The sequence below is a fragment of the Lactuca serriola genome, chromosome 1, assembly GCF_051521515.1.
Source record: "Lactuca serriola cultivar US96UC23 chromosome 1, Lser_US96UC23_V15, whole genome shotgun sequence".
NCBI classification, from domain to species: domain Eukaryota; kingdom Viridiplantae; phylum Streptophyta; class Magnoliopsida; order Asterales; family Asteraceae; genus Lactuca; species Lactuca serriola.
In genome coordinates this window covers 159,366,244-159,386,879 of record NC_136408.1, presented here as the reverse complement: position 1 = coordinate 159,386,879, position 20,636 = coordinate 159,366,244, and the positions used below count along the sequence as shown (strand labels likewise).

General features: G+C 36.3%; 1 protein-coding gene across 1 annotated transcript; it reads left to right on the top strand.

The window, feature by feature from the left end:
• The first annotated feature begins 301 nt into the window (after window positions 1-301).
• Window positions 302-1,474, top strand: LOC145100843 (protein BPS1, chloroplastic-like). Its single transcript, XM_079037965.1, has one exon. It carries the CDS (start codon window positions 363-365, stop codon window positions 1,257-1,259), a length of 897 nt encoding a protein of 298 aa, XP_078894091.1. The 5' UTR covers window positions 302-362; the 3' UTR covers window positions 1,260-1,474.
• Window positions 1,475-20,636: the final 19,162 nt, after the last annotated feature.

Sequence of the window (20,636 nt, the reverse complement as noted above, 5' to 3'; positions counted from 1 at the left end):
TTAATCGAGCTACTAATGTTTTTTTCTTCAAATAAATCGTTCATCCGCTGATAATGATTTCTTTATGCCCTTTCCTTCACAAACAAGCAAATTAAATGGAAGAAGTATCTGTCGGCTGAGTGGGCGTATGTGTAACTAAGAAGCAAATCCTCTCAATGGTCACCAAAAACGTGTGGGATTTAATTATTTAAATACAACCTTCCATCCGATAAGAACATTTGACCATTTTCACAAAGTCAAACTTTGGCCAAAAAGCATGCGTATATCAACCGGCTTCCAAGCACAATACAACTAACACAAACTTCTATATAAACTTCAACTACAAGTAATCGACAATATCAAAAATAAAAAAAACATAACCAATGATTCTCCAATTAAGTAGCCTTAGATTCTCCAACCATAATAACCACCACCGCATGTCGGAAGTATCTTTATCACCTCTGCAAGCTTTCCGGTCCATTGTCACCGGAAACCTACACCCGTTACTGGAAAGTTTGAAACTTGGATCGGAGTTCTTGTCCTTCAAATGGATCCACGAATGTTTTCAGGTGTTACCCATATTGAACAATGAGTTTGCGAAGCTTATGGCGGAGATAGATTATCCAGTGAGCAGTTGGGAAGCTGGTTCCATTGACGAGTATCTTGATTACACCATGAGCATATTGGAACTCCTGAATGCGATTAATTCTTCTCTTTCTCATCTTAATCAAGCTCGTGTGTCACTCTCACATGCTTTGAGCCTTATGGAAAGCACACCGGCTATGGGTGTGGAACGGATGAGAGAGATTACGTTGCATGATTCCATCAAGGGATTTAAAGGTAGTGGAGGGGATGAAGAAAGGAATCGAAAAGGGAAAGAAAGGATCTTTCATGAAGCTATTTTGGTAATGAAAGGTACTGCTTTTTGGGTTTGTGGGGTTGTGTTATATGGATTAAGGAGTGATGTTTGGCCGCTTATGGAGATTATGAAAAGTGGGGTGGTGGTGGATTGTTCCTTGATGCCTCTTGATTCCATCTTTAGGAATAAGATCATTGAGAAAAGGGGATTGGTAAAGGAAGTGGAAGATGTGAATGAGACTGTGCGTATGATTGTATCCAAGGGAATTGGTGATTTTGATGTTGCGATGGAGTTGAAGAGAAGATTGGAGATGGTTAGAAATGGGTTGAAGGGTTTAAAAGAAGAAGAAGAAGGTTTATTTGCAGAGGTTATGGCTGCTAGGAATGAAGTGCTTGAGACACTTAGAAGGAAAAATAAATAGTTAGCAATTACAATGTTTTTTTGTATATAACAAACGTAAAATCATGTAGACAAAATAGTGTTGTAATATTTTTATTTCATGTTTTCAAAAAGAATTATAGTTGGTTTAGGTTTAAGTGGCATCACGCCAATGAAATTTAGGAAGTTGCTATTCCCTGTCATTTGTATTCAACTTTGCTTTACATTTGCTTATGATGTGATACAAATTCACCGATATTCTCTGATGTTTAATTCATGCATTGACTAAATTTATCATGTATCAAAGTCGGTAATAGGCAATGTCTTAGTTCACTCTCTTTGAACTTGAACAATTCAGGCCTTACTTGTGTCATGTAACCATAGTAGTAACGGTTCTGCAGTTCCAAATACGGGTTAAAATCATTTAACCATTTTTTTTTATCATCAATCAATGAAATATTCATTTTGCCTAATTAGGACAATTAACCTCTCACCTTTTTGCTTACCCCTTTCTTTTACTAACCGAAAGTATTAGCTATTGTAACCAATTTTTCGTAAATATTCAAATCTTGTAAATATTAACATAAAAATCTTATTCTCTATGACTTAATATAACTATCTAGAGTTCGATTTACCAATTACTATACAGAGAAAGTTTTGGCTGGCAGGAGTGAGGGTGGTTTGAATGTCGATAGCCTTTTTTGCATTCAATATGGTTATGCTTTTCAAATGGAGATGGAGATTCTTTCATAACTCAGATGTGCCATAGGTTAGGGTGGTTAAGGCCCTATATGGGTCGGATAAGAGATGTCGGGATCTTAGTCCTTCGATGATTTGTAAAGGTCCCTAGAATGGTGTGATTCATTATTTAGCTCAGCTTCATTTTAGAGGTTTTGATCTACATGAGTTTTGTCCTATTCGTCTAGGCAACATGAACATGGAACGAGACTACTTACTTTTAGCAGGGTGTCTGGAATGGGGATCGCCCTTTGTCTTTAGTTTTTCATGGGTTTTTTTTTTTTGGACATGTATATAGAGGTTTTGGTTAAAAAACACAGTGGATATAGGTTGTTCATTTAGCACTCTTAGAAGATCTCCGAGGGCAGGGGTTGAGTATGAATAATGGAGTGAGTTCTTAGTTCATATTCAAGAATTTTCTTTTACTGATTGAGTGAGAGCCTTGGTTTGAGGGATTCTGACACACCTTTGGGGGTGTCTGGACTCAATCCGAGGGTTTGAGAAATTTTTACAATGAAAACAAATTTTCTAAAAATTAACATTAAGGGTTTTGGGAAAGAAAAAGGAGTGTGATGCGTACAATCGGCCGAGCTCAAGTAAGTTTTCCCCAAGATACCCATACAAGTTTTTTATGATTTATGATATGATTATGAGAACGGCATGCTAGATCAGGGTTAAGGATCTAGGAAGGATGTCTTGTATGCCTACTGTATGTGCTTATTGAATTGCATGCTAGATTAGGACTAAGTATCTAGGAAAGATACCTTGTATGCCTACTGAATGTGCTTATAGAACTGCATGATAGTACTGACTATTTAGTGATATGTTGACCTGATTAGGATATGCTTGGTTTGGTTACTCAATGCCCGAATGTTGTTTTCTTTATGCTTCTAGGAGTCCTAGTTATCTTTAATTAACTAGTAAACGAATATGTTAAGTTACATATTACGAGGACTAAATATTTTCAGAAGGTTAGGTCTAGCCCTATTTCGCAACTCTTGTCTGAGTCCAATCGTTGTAAGGTAGGACCTCTCATTCAAAGAATTATCTGGTCTTAGTAATATGTAATGGTATTCGTGAGCTAGTTAGGGAGAGATTGTCACACCCCCGAACCAGACGGCGGAAACGTCCGGGGGCTTGCGCGTGACTTCATCTTGAAATATCATTACAGTGAATATAATTGAAACATAACATCATCATCATCACACATGTAATATAACAACATTCATTGTTTACATTGAGTATTGTGTATGAATATTACATGCCAAAATAGTAAGAGTATGATGAAACAAAATATAGCACAATATTCGTTAGTTTGTTTCGTTCATCCCGCTTCAACGGTTTCCTGAGAATAGAAGTTATTTTGAAAAACGGTCAACATAAAAATGTTGGTGAGTTCATAAGCATCTTTGTGAAAATGATTTGTATAACTTTGAAAACCACCAGAAAATCCGATATTTTCTAAAAACTGTTTAATGCATGTATGTTATTGTTTATTTGACTAAAAAGGTAAAGAGAATGTAGAGAGAATGTAAGAGCATGTTCCCAGACAACCCGATGTTGCCTGTAAAAAAAAGGTCTTCCGTAAACTTCATAACGTTAATTCCTCTAAGCGAGCCGTCATAACCATACTAAATAATGACAATTTCGCCTGTCTTGGCGTCGTTGGACGCCGGTTTTGACTTTGATTATAAGGTTTTCGTCACCCTAGAATGAGTTAGTCTAACTGTAGCGAACAACTGAGGTGTGGGGTGTCAACCCCGTATAGATCTATACACAAATCCCCGTTCTCCCTCCAAGAGACTCTGGTTATAACTACAGGCTACGATCGTACACTTAATAGGTTCCAATCGACAAAAACTCACTAGATCCTTAATCGAATTTACGCGAAGAAAAAGGTATAAACTCCTTCTAGGCCCAATGGTCTATGTAAGTGAACCACTAAGGCATCGCTAAACATGTAAAACACTTCAAGGCCCAAATGGATTAAGATTATATAACATGGGCCCGAAATATATATGAAAGGACAACTAAGGACCATTTCACATGTAAAGTATTTGCAGGCCCAAATAGCACACAAATAGTATCCAAGGTCCGTCGCACATGTTAATGGGTCAATGTGGCCCAATAAACATATAAATTGTATACATGACATCTCACACATAAAAATGGGTCACTAAGGCCAATAACATAGAAAATGATCAAATTAAATCCATTTGTTGGTTTATCATTGGTTTTATCTCAAGTATTCACTAAAATAGCATAAAAAGAAGAACACATATAAAACTTATTCCCAGGCCCAATAAACATGTAAGTGAACCACTAAGCCCCACTATACGTGTCTATTATGTCGAGGCTCAAAAGGAATGTGAATTTCTATCCTAAGCCCAATATACATGTAAAAGGAAACTAAGGCCCACTAAATATGTATATTATTTCCAGGCCCAATAAGGATATGAATATCTATCCCAAGCCCAATATACATGTAAAATGACACTAAGGCCCACTAAACATATATATTATTTCCAGGCCCAATAGGGATATGAATATTGTTTTTAACCTATTTGTTATTGTTTTTTTTATTTTAGCTTGATTATTTACAATTTTAATATAAAAAGCCCACCTTTTATTAAAAACGACGTTATTGGCCCAATAAGCCAAAAATTTACAATTAAGGCCTAATTTTTGTAAGAATAACACTTTAATCTCCAATTTTGTTAAAAACTTGTGTTGATGACTACTTTGTGATAAAGTAACATTTTAAACCCATTTTTGTCAAAAATATCATTTTTGGCTTGATTTTTGTGGAAATACATATTTTTCTGGTTTTGGGCTTTTCCGACCTAGTTTTTGGAAAATTTGTAGAAAATTCATCGTAAGTCGAAATTTGGATCTGTAAACTCTGGAAGTTTTGGAAATTTTGTCTAGTTTGTTCACAATTTTTCTTAAAATTTTTGATGGCCTCAAACTAGTGTGAAGTTTGGTCCGAAAGTGTTTCGAATTTGATAGGCAGTTTTGTAAAATTCGCCAAAAATTGTAGAAAAATCGTATGAAAATGGGCGAGTAGTCATTTTAAAGGTATAAATCTGATATTTAACCATGTAAAACAGTTTTGAAAAATCCTTCCATTAAGTGGGTCAAAACAGTCCGAGATTGGACCAAAACTTTTCTGTCAAAGGCTCTTTTGTGAGTTTAGTTTATAGATCTTTGAACCCAACACTCATTTTTGCTATATCAAGTATACAAATCCCAGATCTACAAGTTTACATGTGTTATATGAGATAAAACATACTTTTCTGATGTTTCATATGAAGATCCTAGTGATACACTTCAAGTTTCTTAACATATTTTTAGATTAGTGAAGAAATCAACACATAATCACCAAATGTTTCAACAAAACACATATAATCATGCATATATACATAGATCTACACATAAGACTTGTATTCTCCCCCGAAAAACAAGTAAAAACAGAAAACAAGGGGATATGAACTCACCTTGAGTTTTGGTTCGATTTTGATGAAGAGATATGAGAAGATGATGTTGTTTTTGGCCTAGCTTACCTCCTTGAAAAGATCTTGAAGATGTAGATGGTCTAAAGTTGATGATTTTGAATAAGAATTTCATAAAGTATCCTCTAATTCTCGAAAATTTAGAGGAGAGTGTAGGAGTGTTCTTGTGAGCTTTCCTTAAGAGATTTGTATGTAAAATAAGTGTGTGGTGGTGATTTTTGGCTCTATGGCCGAATTTAGGAAGAATAGGAGGGGAAGAGATGAAGCTTGGCTAGATACATGGGAAAATTACATTGTTGTATGGTGGTTATGGTGCATGGGTGACCACCATGTAACATTGAGGTGGCACTTGCAGAATAAACCACCTTTTCTCCTTTTTTTTATTTTTTTGTATGCATAATGTGGGTTGGGCCGAGATTTGGGCTAGTAAGAAAGAAATTGAGGAGATTTGAGCCTTTACTTGAATTATTCGAATTCATGAAGCCCAAAAATAAATTTTCGGCCCATTGGGGCAAATGAAATCTTTTATGGCCCAATAAGGCTCATTAGAGATAAGATGGATTATTTTAGGCCCACATGGCCCAAAATGCTAATGTTTTATGAATGTGGTCTATTTAGAGCCCAATTAGGGTTTCTAGGCCCAAGATATTCAAGTTGAAGGTTTATTGGTCCATTAGGCCCAATAAGATAATTCTAGTTCATATTAAACTTGAATCGGAATTTTTAGAGTTTCAAACTCTTTGTTGAACATGAGAGATGTATTTGAATGAGCATAGAGTATGATATTTGCTTATAGTACCAGATATTATACCGGTTGAATGATTATACGAGAGTAGAATTTCCTAGCTAAAATGCTAGTTGTGACATCATCCCTCCGTTAGAGGGAATTTCGTCCCGAAATTCTTTTGAAAGGTAGGTTCATGAATGAGAGAAAAGATGAGGGTACTCCTGTTTCATCTGGTCTTCACGTTCACATGTGAATTTCGATCCACACTTGGCGCTCCATCGAACCTTCACAATCGGAATGCGGCATTGTTTTGTACGCTTTACTTCCTTATCCAATACATCAACTGGTTCTTGGATGAAAAGGAGATTCTCGTTTATTTCAACCTCTTTCTAAAGGAATGATAAGAGTTTTGCCTGATAGACACTTTTTCAGATTCGATACGCTGAACATAGGGTGCACGTTGCTGAGCTCTACAGGCAGCTGCAGCCTATAAGTCTTTGGACCAATCCGAGTAAGAATCTCGAACAGTCCGATGTATCGTGGGTTTAGTGTTCTCGCTTCCTAACGCGAATCATTCCTTTCCAAGGAGATTTCTTTAATAACACGCGATCCCCGACTTGACATCTTAATGGCTTACGCCGCTTGTCAGAATAGCTCTTCTGTCGGTCTCGCGATGCTTGAAGTCAACCTTTGATTTGGATTATTTTCTCTGTTGTTTCGAAAATGGTTTCTGGTCTCATGAGAGTACTGGCGAGTGATCTGCATTTATGACTATAAAGAGTTTCGAAAGGAGCAATCTTGATGCTTGTGCGATAGCTGTTATGGTATGAGAATTCAATCATGGGAAACTGGGTATCCCCTGACTTGTTGAACTCAGACACCCAGACTTGTCGCATGAATTCGAGTGGTTGAATGGTTTGTTTGCTTTGGCTATTGGTTTGAAGGTGGTAAGCAACGCTCATACTTAGTTATGTTCCCTTAGCCTTCTGAAATGACTGTCAAAGTCATGAAGTAATCCCGTTATCTCGATCCGAGATAAGAGATACTGATATTTCATGGAGTCTCACGATCTCTTTGATATATATCCATGTAAATCTTTCCGTCTTCTTTGATTTCAGTATTAGCAGGAAATGGGCGGATTGTGTTAACCTATGGACAATCACCCAGATAACGCCCAACTCAAATCTTATAACAATAAGCTTCGTCTTTTGACTTTGAGAGTTTTATCCATCCATGCAGCGCTTTCTTCGCGACATTCTCCGACTTTGATGCTTTCAAGGCTGGTTGTAGATGTTGACAGTTTTTTGTGTCTTGCTTCGTGAGTAGATGAGTATGCTATTGATGAAAATAATGAAAAGTCTGACTAGGAGTGGTTGAGAAAACTTGGTTCGTAGGGTCCATGAATAGCGTGGGAGAATTCGTTAGACCGGAGGGTATCACAATGAATTTGAAATGGTCGTGACGAGTTCGGAAGGCAGTTTTTGGAATGTCGTCTTCTTGGACTCGAAGTTGATGATAACCGGTTCTTGGATCTATTTTAGAGAAGTAACTAGCTCCTTGGAGCTAGCCAAATAGATCGTCAGTTCGAGGAAGTGGGTATCGATTTTTGATAGGGAGCTTATTAAGTTTCCTAAAATCGATGTACCTTCTGAAGGATCCATCTTCTTGAAGAGCAAGATCAGAGCTCTCTAGGGTGAGAAGCTTGGTCAGATGAATCCTTTGCTTAGAAATTTTCTTGATTGACTGGATAACTTCTGAATTTCGGCGAGAGTCAACCTATAGGGTGAATTGACAATTGATGTAGTTCCCAGTATGAGGTCGATTCGAAATTCAACTTGTCTCTCTGGGATATTCCCAGAAATTCTTTGGGAAATACATCCCGAGAATCGCATGCTACTGGAATACCTTGTATGCTTAATTCTTCCTTAGTCTTGTCAACAAAAAGAGCGAGGAAAACGTAGTTCTTCTGGTGCAAGCACTTCTGTGCCTTGATGTATGAGACTGGAAGAGGATTGGCGCCAGGTTTATCACCGTGGATTATTAGAGTTTCGTGATTGGGAAGGTGAAGGCAAACGGCCTTCTCACGACACATAATATTAGCACGGTGGGGGCTTAACCCAACCATGCTGATTATCACATCAAAACTCCTAATATTTACTGGCATTAAATTTTTATTTGAAAGGAATGGTTGTTTAGTGTTAAGGTGTTCCCTACATAAATATCCTTGGCTGATTCGGTTTTCCCCTTAGTCATCTCCATCGTTAAGGCTTAATTTAGCCTCTAGGGTTGTGGTTTTAGTAAGTTTTTGAATATGTTACTAACGAAACTTTGCTCAACTTCACTACTGGGTAAGAGGTAAGTGAAAAAGTTGTTAAGTGGGAACGTACCAGTAACAACCGTCGGGTCTTGGATTGCTTCGCCTTGACCCCAGGTCAGGACCATTTGTGATCCTTCTGCTCCTTGATTGTTATCCTCGGGGCAATTACGCCTGAAGTGACCGGTTCCTCCATACCCATAGCAGGTGTGATTGGTCTCATCATTGGTGTTGTTGTTAGGGTTGTTGCGATTGTTGTCGTTTTCATTTGGCTGACGATTCTGGCATGGATAAGTTCTACAGAATTTGGCGGTGTGATTTTTTCGGTTGCATTTGTTACAATACATCTCCCAGCAGGCTCCATTATGATGGAATTTGCACTGGTTGCATTTTGGAAGGCTTCCAGCATATGTTCTCCTGGTTGTTGGTGTAATAGGGGTCATGGTCGCATGAACACCAACAACATGTTGCTTCCTTGAGAACCCTTGAGTGGGTTGCCCCTTTCTCTTACTTCTAGACCTCAGCCTCCTGCTCTTAAGCTTGGGGTTTGGAGTTCCTTGATAGGTTGTCACTTTTTGGTTTCCATGTTCGTTTCTTTGGCTGGAGTTGTCAATGCTATTCCAGCCTCCATTGGGGTTGTTTGTATTGATTTGTGCCATAGCAGCGGTTACTGCCGCTGTTACAGCAGCTTGGAATGTAGCAGAGTCCATCTGCAGGAGCGGTGTCTCGCAGGTGCGCTTGTTATTCTTGCGGGATGGCATTTTCCTGCTGCACATTGATAATCCAGATCGTAAGTAATGATCGTCATTCCTGGTTGTACTCTATAAATTTTGCATCTTGTTGTATAATTCTTACTGCTTCCATCTACATCCCTATGATGTATTTACGGTAGTAGGTAATCGGAAATTTGGCACGATCGTTGCGTCTATCCTTAGAGTATATAGGTTGTTTTGGTTTCGAGACCCTTAAGTATCTAGCGGTTTTAAGGGTTCGCTTGTGCATATAATTGAGTCTATGTAGTAATATGAAATAAAGATAGCACATAATTGTTCCAGTGGTAAGTACCATCTTAGTACACGAAAGAGAGTCATGTCGGATAATAGGGGGAAAGAAGAAAAGGCTGATTCTAATTGTGGCGGGAAGTGTCTGGTGGTGGTGCTGATGAAGTGGATGCACCTCGGAGACGAGCTACTTGTTGTTCGGTACCTCGTAGTCGAACTTCCCAAACTAACTGTCTCGCTCGAGAGTCTCCATTCACTTCTTGTGTTTGCCTCTTATTTCCCTTAATAGCAAACCACATTTTTTCCGTTCGATTTGGGGTGTCCTGAGCTTGGTTATCAATACCTCGGGTGCGCCGGACCATGACTGGGAGGGCCCGGTCAGCTGGTCCTCTATGTCTAAGATCGAAGAGACCTCAGTTCCTACTGTAGCATGGTCGCATCCCCTGCCGGTGACTCTATCTCCAAATATCATGTGCCTAAGGGGGCATGGGGCCACCGGGGCCCACACGATATGTCGGTACTCTGGCTTTACATGGAGGATTGATGACATCGGATTCTGCATCCGAGTTATTATCATCATTTCCCTTGGGGTCTTCCTCTTTGAGGTCCCTTATTGACTTCAGCGGGTCCATCTGCAAGTTCTACTTCGTGTTCCTCCTGTGGTTCTTCCTCTGAGTCGAGCCACCCTGCTATTCCCTGACTAGGGAGATAGGGGTTTCTTGGCTAATGATACTCGTCTATAGTGTATTGCACGAATGGGTATAAATACTAGAGACAAATAGCATACCAGTTACTTCTATAGTAATTTAGTTTTGCTTAGGTTTTGTTCTATAAGATCTTTGGATAATTAAATGGTAAGTTTTTGATTCATTGCCCATCACAATTACTCCCAAACACATGTTGGTCGTATTTTGAATGAATGTAGTTGATCAGGTTACATTCACCCCCAATACGACTACATAACTGCCCGAGTTTAATAGCAATGTTCAAATCCTCCAAAGACTTTTACTGTTCTTGTTGTGTTATTATTCTAAATGCACACATAGGTATGTATTTTAATTATGATGTTCAGAGTTGTTTAGTCCCATTGTATTTATAGTTGCATATCCTGTATGATTAGATTGATGGGTTTTGGTCATAAGAACATCCTATGTGCTCATACAAACCCTAATGCTTGGATCTAGGTTTCTCTATTGTACATGCAAGTTATCCAAGACTATAAACCCTAGATCTAGCATATGATAATCAATATAACATATAATTAGGGTTTAGATCATACCTTGATTGTTATATAGCAATAACTATCTCAAATCCTCTTTGTATTGACTTTAGAAAGCTTAGAGTCACAAATGTCACTCCTCTAATGGTTCACAAACACCAAGAGCAAGAGGATGAAGAAGAGAGAGGATGGAGGCTGCCCTAAAACGTCTGAAACCCTAGAAGGATGCTTAGCCACATTTTTGGGTCATAAGGGATCTATATATAGGAGGCTATTAGGGTTATCTAACAAGGAAACCCTAATTTGGATGCTTAAGCCCTAAGCAACCCATGGACTCCTTTCCTTAAGGCCTTGGACGATTTCCTTATGGGTTTCCCCATAGAATTCGTCCACTCCATAATTAAGGCAATCCATAGCCCAAATTGCAATTATCTTATAATTACAATTCTAGTCCCTTAAGTTTAATTAATCTCTTTTAGTCACAAAACTAATTAACAATTAATTCTTGACTAATATTAATTAAACAATATGATTTCTCCTTTAATATATTATTCCCATAATATATTAATAAATCATATTTAATCCTTTCTCTCCACAATTCATCCTATCAAGTTGCTTTGGTGAAGGCAACCCAAAAGGACCATGCACCATCGGGTTAAGTACATACCAAAATTGTTATGGACTTAGACACTAATCCAACAGTCTCCCACTTGGATAAGTCTAATAACTATTATGCGTATGACTTCAGATCCTGATCTGAAATCATAGCTTTCCAAAGCCGCGGTCAACTCTGATCCAATCAGATACGCGTATCCTTAAGATAAGGGATCATATATTCCTCCATTCTAGATATCGTATAAGACATGATTTCAAATCATTCTCTTTGTACTACTTCTTGATTTCCGATTTATGATGACTGACTAATTGAACAAATCAAATTAGCCCTAGCCCGGCCGAGCATTTACGTTTGTCATCACTAAACCATCGAGGGGCCCAAAGATATCGCTTTTATCCTACTTTGGATAAAAGGAACGGATAAACTTTGATACAATGCTTGCTTGCACTCACTCACCGAATCACACATAACAATACGTTTTATAACACCAAGTTACTAGTGCGTTTACATATTATCAATGTGCAACCGATTTGCAAGATACAACTCACACATCTCGGTTTCAAGAATATAAGATGTTATTGTCTCACCAATCACTCGTGATACAATCCATGGAGTGATCCAAGTGAGCGTGGGTTTAATCCAATGCTCAAATCATATTCATAAGCACTCATGAACGTTGTAGCAAACATTTGCTTATGTCTAATGCTCTTTAGACAATCCACACACCAATTCATGATAGTCTTCATTCATATCTACTTCCAACATATGAACGACTGTGGCCCGTTCGAATAATTTGACTGTTCTTAACCAATTAAATTATTCAGGAAGTCAAAACATGCAAAGTGAAACACAAGAATAATACTAATCCCATATGGCCTCAATCTTTTGAGCATAAATAAAACACCTTTTATTTATCACCATATCGATTACTCATTATTTGTCGTTTCGGGTAATCAACTTCTTACTTGAATTATTACATTTGTCCCATGCTCTTAGCATGCACACAATGTTTACCTATGGTTCTTACTTTGTGAAATAGATCAAATTGAACACACTTCCAATCATTCTCATTTCACAACTCCAAATCCCTTTCCATAAGTAAAAAAATATCAAATTCTTGCCATTTATAGAATATGCTAGATTCTAACATTTTATGCAATGATCCTTTCGTAATGTCATTGCACCAAAGTCACAAAGACTATTGCCAATGAAATTACAAAGTCCTCTATCAGAGATTGTTACAGGACAATTCCTTAGATATGATGTCTCTCACTCAAAGTACATTCCTTTGAACATCCTTTTGCATAAAAATTTCTAATCTAGACATAGATTTTCAATATTCAATTCCCAATATGGAAAGCTTTCCATACTTACCATATGACAACTCAATCTTATCTATTCATAATAATGTCGATATGGTCCATCCAATACTATACTTCCAACTACTCACAAGCGACCAATCCTTGGCGAACTTTGGATTGTCCTTTGATAGTTGTTTAATTATCTTAGTCAAAACCGATTCTTGTCCTTTTCCATCTAAATGTGCTAGACATTTGGGAAATTTTAGAATGGTCAAATATTATAGCGTTTGCAATCGATCCTATACCCAAAGCGTATGGGACACGATGCATAATGTCTTACATAAAGATTTGATACTTTATCAATCTTCTGCCAAAATATTTTATGTGCTACGTTCTCAAAATTCGAATTGTGAAGAAGAATGCCGTAATCATAATCGAAATTTAAGAACACACTATGTACCTTTGACTAAATTTATTAACATTCCACAACCTAAGCCTTTAGATTTGAAATGAAGCATAATATTCTCTCCCTTAATTATAGCAAAACAACTATTCCATCCTTACGACTTTGCAAAGAATGACTCTTGTTTTCTATAATTAATATTGCCAACTTGCAATACTTTCCATAATAATCATACAATCATAACTTTTATGCTCCCACTATCATGATGATTATTATAAACATAACACTTATGCTCCCACTAGCTTCGACATGTATTCAGAAACATCTTAACTTTCAGAAAAACAATGCCTATTGAATTTCTTAAGTCCATGTTTCTAATACTTAATGCTTTGATAATCTTTTATCAAGGCCTCTTAAACTTATACACCTTTGCCTTAGATAGCTCATATGTGTGCCTAAACAGTTTAGACTAATTGTCAAACCTCACAATTCGAATCATGGAGAGGGACACCGTAACCATAATCGAATTCGAGAATACAATTTTCACAATTACTATCCTTTTAAAATCTCTTCTTAGTGAAAGCATTTCCTCACAGTCATTTTCATGAAGGATAAAATCTTATGACACTTAGATTTTAATGGTGTATGTGTTCCTATCCATGTAAATTTGTCAAAACCAAAGTTCACGACAAATTCACACTCATATGGACCGAACTTTCTTAATCTTGATTTCTTGCCTTATGGTAGCACAACTGCCCACCATGTCTTCCAAGTAGTTAAGCAACTCACCTTTTCTTATCAATGTACTTTCCATTGATCAAGGTCCTTCACTTTTATGCATTCAAATGAGAACTCATAGGACTCACATGCATAATTAACTCAATTGGAATGGCACAGAAACAATATAGTGTCAACACGATAGGTTGCAAACCTCAACTCATGTGCTAGTGATGATTGATAAGGTTTATTTGATATGTTCTTGAAACCTTTCAAGACCATTATGACTCCCACTGACTCCTTGACATATAAGATTCTCTTGTCAATAAACATTTCTTGACAAACAAATATTCAAGAGTTAGTGTAGTTTTTATCAAAACACTTCATAAATTGGACCTAGTTGGTCTTTGTCTTATCCAAGACATCACAACTTTCCACATTTGATGAATGTTATAAACCTTCTTAATACTTATCACTCAATGTCACAATCTTAACTCTAAGACTTGTTTTGGAACGAAGTATGATTGACTTTCTGATTTAACCATTTCTTCAATTCTTGATTCCTCTTCTTAAACATACAATTGTACTAAGACTTACTTAGAGGATCAATTGAGATATGGTTCTTAATTATTAAGACATATCATAAAGCATAAAAGGTACTCTCCCTTTTTCTTATAATGGAGAAACTTTTATCTTTCTGCCTACTTGACTCTTCTTATTCGTTCTGATATTGATTTAAACCTTTTCAATAAATTCAGAATTACACTTAATCTTATAAGTATAATCATATTTACTAAACCTTTAGTACATCATGACGAATATCTTTGTTACTCTTATGGTGGACTTTGATCAACACACAACTTTGTGTAATTGATCTCCTAGTCCTTCACTTGACACTTTGTCAATGAATTAGTCTAATTTCCAAATATGAAATTTCTCATTTATCGTGCAACCAAGTTGCGTGATTCCAAATTTCTATCCAATTTGAAACTTGGGCGATGAGGAACTCTCCCTATTTGGTAAATTCTCGACATTTCCATAATTAACATAAATAAGAATCATATCCATTCGTTGTAGAAATATGCAAACAACAATTTTCATAACGATTTCATTGCAAGGAAATAAAGAAATAAATAAATAAGTCAAACCAAAATTTATTTTATTTATAAAAGCAGCGGAAAACATTTGTCCTTACAATGCAAAATCCATTGAAAACTATGTATTCAAAAACAAAATTCCTAACAACTCTATCATAACTTTCTAAGCTCAAAATCTAATCTTCAAATCCATGCGATCAAGATCCATTTCTTGTGATTAGATTCATCTTGCTCTTTCACCAAGCTTCCTTTCTTTTCACCGATCCTGCAAAACATTCAAATGCAATCTTATCACATCATGTATTAAGAATCAATGAATAGGAACTTAACGGAGTTAGATAGTGGATTTTACCTAAAGTGCAGCCATACTCTTTGACTCTCCCATCTTCTGGACTCTTCAGGCTCTTTGGGCAGACTTGTATCCAACACCCTTTCTTTTGGCCGCAAACGCAGGTCGGTTCTCCTAGAACGTCCTCGGAAGCATGGTAGGTTGACTTTCCCAACAAATACACTCCATTGCTTCGCCAAATCATTTCTGATTCAGCAGCAATGAGCATGTAAGTTAGGTCAATGAGGTTGTCGTCATGATCCATCATATAATACTTTCTTTTGAACTCATTATATGATTCGGGAAGTGACTGTAAAACCCAATTCATAGCCAACTCGTCGGGGAATGACACACCCAACATTATCAACCTATCAATGTGTGATTTCATTCCTAGAACGTGGACACACACGGGTTTACCATCTTCATGTTTCATTTCCAATAGGGTTTTAGTGATATTGAACCTTTCAATTCTTCGATCTTGTGGGTTAGGGAGAACAATTGGGGGAGGTGGAGGAAGTGAAGCATGATTTCTCGTTCCTCGATCGAATCGTGGAATACCATCTTTATGTGGAATGCTTGTTCCTCGGGATTTGAGAAGACCATAATTGTCGAACTTTGACATCTACAAAACGGGAGAAAACAAATTCAAGTTAGTTGATTGATTGATTGAGTCCTTAGTAAATCACCCAAATGAGATACTAAGGCTAGGACCCAACACAATACGCTACAACCTAGAAAAGGGATGCCGTAATCTATTTGCAGAATATTTGAAGGTAAGTGAATGACGATTCACTAATTTCCACCATGAAAAACGAAACAGAAATTTAAGTTTTAAATCAATGAAAACTCCTAGATCCTTTGAGATTCATTGAACATTTCAATGGCATGTTTAAATCTCGATATGCCCCTCTAGTTTGTGACTGGGATGCCGATGATCACAAAGCGGGTGTGAATAACCTTGCAAACTTACATGGTGCCCTCACATGTTACAGTCACCTATTCGATGTGCCGGTAAACCACACACGCTCCACCAAACTATGAAAAACATTGAGTCACCCTTTGCTACCTTTGCTTAGAACCATTTAGTGTGCTGGTAAACCACACACGCTCCACTAACGTCTTCGCAAGGGCACAAAGTGTAATTTCACTGAATTGCATAAATTCACTTTTGCCTAAGTAACTAAGATTGGGAATTTGTAAAACATTTAGTTACTTTGTATTTCATTATACTTATAATGGAAGGTTTCGTCCTATCCTACCCGTTCGGCTAACGACCCTCCACTAGTCAAGAGTGCGGTGGGTAAGAGTGGATACACATTCAATCGCCATTTTATAGGCAATTTCCTTAAACACCCCTAATAGACTAGCTTCGTGAATGAGGCCTACTAACGGTAAGACTGACTTTTACTCATACATATATACAATGTTAGACTTTTAATGTTATATATAGTATAGGGTGCATTTTACACTTTTAAAATACTAGGTGGTTAAATTTAACAATTATACTTTTAATTCAATTAAATTGTAAACCAAAACTTTATGGATTTATTAAACCTCTTTTAATTATACTCCTTAATTAATAAAACCATAAGGGTGTGGGTTGAACTTTTCAAAACAATACTAGGGTTTTAGAATTTAACATTCCTAATTAAACCTTTAATCAACTTTTAAATTCCAAAAAATTGAGGGCAAGTTTGAAACATTTCAAAACATTAGGGTTTAGAATTTAAATATACATCAAAATTATACCATTAATCAAAATTTAAATTCCAAAACTTGAGGGCAAGTTTTGAAACATTTCAAAACATTAGGGTTTCAACTATTTAAATTTCAAAACAAAACTTTTGGGTTAAAATTTAAACTATAAAACCTAAAAGGGAAAATATAAAACTTTTCATAACACAAGGATCAAATAACAAATAATCTAAATTAACATTTAATCACATAATTATCCATATTTGATTTATTTAATGATTTCTTGCAAAACAGTTTACCAATTTAATCAAAATAATTAATCAATTATCTCATAAGGAAACAAATATTTTATTAATTGATAAATATCTTCAATTAGATCAAGAATATACTTATATATATATATATATATATATATATATATATATATATATATATATATCAAAAAATCGGATTTATATTGATCTAATATGATAAGGCAAGTATCCTTAAGCAAAAACAGCAAGAAATCCCGGTTTATCCTCCATCTGACCAGCCGACTCGCCGAGTCAGGCATGGACTCGGCGAGTCCAGCCCCCAGAAAGACAAAAAAAAAACGAATTTTTCAATATACAAAGCATCAATACAATAGAAACCAATCTAGTCTCTGATACCACTAATGGGTTTTGGTCATAAGAACATCCGATGTGCTCATACAAACCCTAATGCTTGGATCTAGGTTTCTCTATTGTACATGCAAGTTATCCAAGACTATAAACCCTAGATGTAGTATATGATAATCAATATAACATATAATTAGGGTTTAGATCATACCTTGATTGTTATATAGCAATAACAATCCCAAATCCTCTTTGTATTGACTTTAGAAAGCTTAGAGTCACAAATGTCACTCCTCTAATGGTTCACAAACACCAAGAGCAAGAGGATGAAGAGGAGAGAGAGGATGGAGGCTGCCCTAAAACGTCTGAAACCCTAGAAGGATGCTTAGCCACGTTTTTGGGTCATAAGGGATCTATATATAGGAGGCTATTAGGGTTATCTAACAAGGAAACCCTAATTTGGATGCTTAAGCCCTAAGCAACCCATGGACACCTTTCCTTAAGGCCTTGGACGATTTCCTTATGGGTTTCCCTATAGAATTCGTCCACTCCATAATTAAGGCAATCCATAGCCCAAATTGCAATTATCTTATAATTACAATTCTAGCCCCTTAAGTTTAATTAATCTCTTTTAGTCACAAAACTAATTACCAATTAATTCTTGACTAATATTAATTAAACAATATGATTTCTCCTTTAATATATTATTCCCATAATATATTAATAAATCATATTTAATCCTTTCTCTCCACAATTCATCCTATCAAGTTGCTTTGGTGAAGGCAACCCAAAAGGACCACGCACCATCGGGTCAAGTACATACCAAAATAGTTTTGGACTTAGACACTAATCCAACATAGATATGCTAGTTCACTATAAACAATGCTCTGATACCAATCTGTCACACCCCCGAACCAGACGGCGGAAACGTCCGGGGGCTTGCGCGTGACTTCATCTTGAAATATCATTACAGTGAATATAATTGAAACATAACATCATCATCATCACACATGTAATATAACAACATTCATTGTTTACATTGAGTATTGTGTACGAATATTACATTCCAAAATAGTAAGAGTATGATGAAACAAAATATAGCACAACATCCGTTAGTTTGTTTCATTCATCCTGCTTCAACAGTTTCCTGAGAATACAAGTTATTTTGAAAAACGGTCAACATAAAAATGTTGGTGAGTTCATAAGCATGTTTGTGAAAATGCTTTGTATAACTTTGAAAACCACCAGAAAATCTGATATTTTCTGAAAACTGTTTAGTGTGTTTGTGTTAGATCTTGTATTGATGCATGTATGTTATTGTTTATTTGACTAAAAAGGTAAAGAGAATGTAGAGAGAATGTAAGAGCATGTAAAGAGAATGTTCCCAGACAACCCGATGTTGCCTGTAAAAAAAAAGGTCTTCCGTAAACTTCATAACGTTAATTCTTCTAAGCGAGCCGTCATAACCATACTAAATAATGACAATTTCGCCATTCTTGGCGTCGTTGGACGCCGGTTTTGACTTTGATTATAAGGTTTTCGTCACCCTAGACTGAGTTAGTCTAACTGTAGCGAACAGCTAAGGTGTGGGGTGTCAACCCCGTATAGATCTATACACAAATCCCCGTTCTCCCTCCAAGAGACTCTACTTATAACAATAGGCTACGATTGTTCACTTAATAGGTGCCAACCGACAAAAACTCACTAGATCCTTAATCGAATTTACGCGAAGAAAAAGGTATAAACTCCTTCCAGGCCCAATGATCTATGTAAGTGAACCACTAAGGCATCGCTAAACATGTAAATCATTTCAAGGCCCAAATGGATTAAGATTATATAACATGGTCCCGAAATATATATGAAAGGACAACTAAGGCCCATTTCACATGTAAAGTATTTGCAGGCCCAAATAACACACAAATAGTATCCAAGGTCTGTCGCACATGTTAGTGGGTCAATGAGGCCCAATAAACTTATAAATTGTATACAGGACCTCTCACACATAAAAATGGGTCACTAAGGCCAATAACCTAGAAAATGATCAAATTAAATCCATTTGTTGGTTTATCATTGGTTTTAGCTCAAGTATTCACTAAAATAGCATAAAAAGAAGAACGCTTATAAAACCCATTCCCATGCCCAATAAACATGCAAGTGAACCACTAAGGCCCACTATATGTGTCTATTATTTCCAGGCTCAAAATGAATGTGAATGTCTATCCTAAGCCCAATATACATGTAAAAGGAGACTAAGACCCACTAAACATGTATGTTATTTCCAGGCCCAATAAGGATATGAATATCTATTCCAAGCCCAATATACATGTAAAAGGACACTAAGGCCCACTAAACATATATATTATTTCCAGGCCCAATAGGGATATGAATATTGTTTATTGTTTTGTTTATTTTAGCTTGATTATTTACAAATTTGATATAAAAAGCCCACCTTTTTGTAAAAATGACGTTCTTGGCCCAATAAGCCAAAAATTTATAATTAAGGCCCAATTTTTGTAAGAATAACACTTTAATCTCCAATTTTGTTAAAAACTTGTGTTGATGACTACTTTGTGATAAAGTAACATTTTAAACCCATTTTTGTCAAAAATATCGTTTTTGGCTGGATTTTTGTGGAAATACATATTTTTCTGGTTTTAGGGTTTTCCGACCTAGTTTTTGGAAAATTGGTGGAAAATTCATCGTAAGTCAAAATTTGGATCTGTAAACTCTGGGAGTTTTGGAAATTTTGTCTACTTTGTTCAAAAATTTTCTTAAAATTTTTGATGGCCTCAAACTAGTGTGAAAATGCTCACATTCACAGGTTGGTCCGAAAGTGTTTCAAATTTGATAGGCAGTTTTGTAAAATTCGCCAAAAATTGTAGAAAAATCGTATGAAAACGGGCGAATAGTCATTTTAAAGGTATAAATCTGAACATTAACCATGTAAAACAGTTTTGAAAAATCCTTCCATTAAGAGGGTCAAAATAGTCCGAGATTGGACCAAAACGTTTCTGTCAAGGGCTGTTTTGTGAGTTTAGTTTATAGATCTTTGAACCCAACACTCATTTTTGCTATATCAAGTATACAAAACCCAGATCTACAAGTTTACATGTGTTATATGAGATAAAACATACTTTTCTGATGTTTCATATGAAG

Bases quoted from the DNA above. Each gene is read 5' to 3' on its own strand.
- LOC145100843 (XM_079037965.1), top strand. From the start codon at position 363: ATGATTCTCCAATTAAGTAGCCTTAGATTCTCCAACCATAATAACCAC.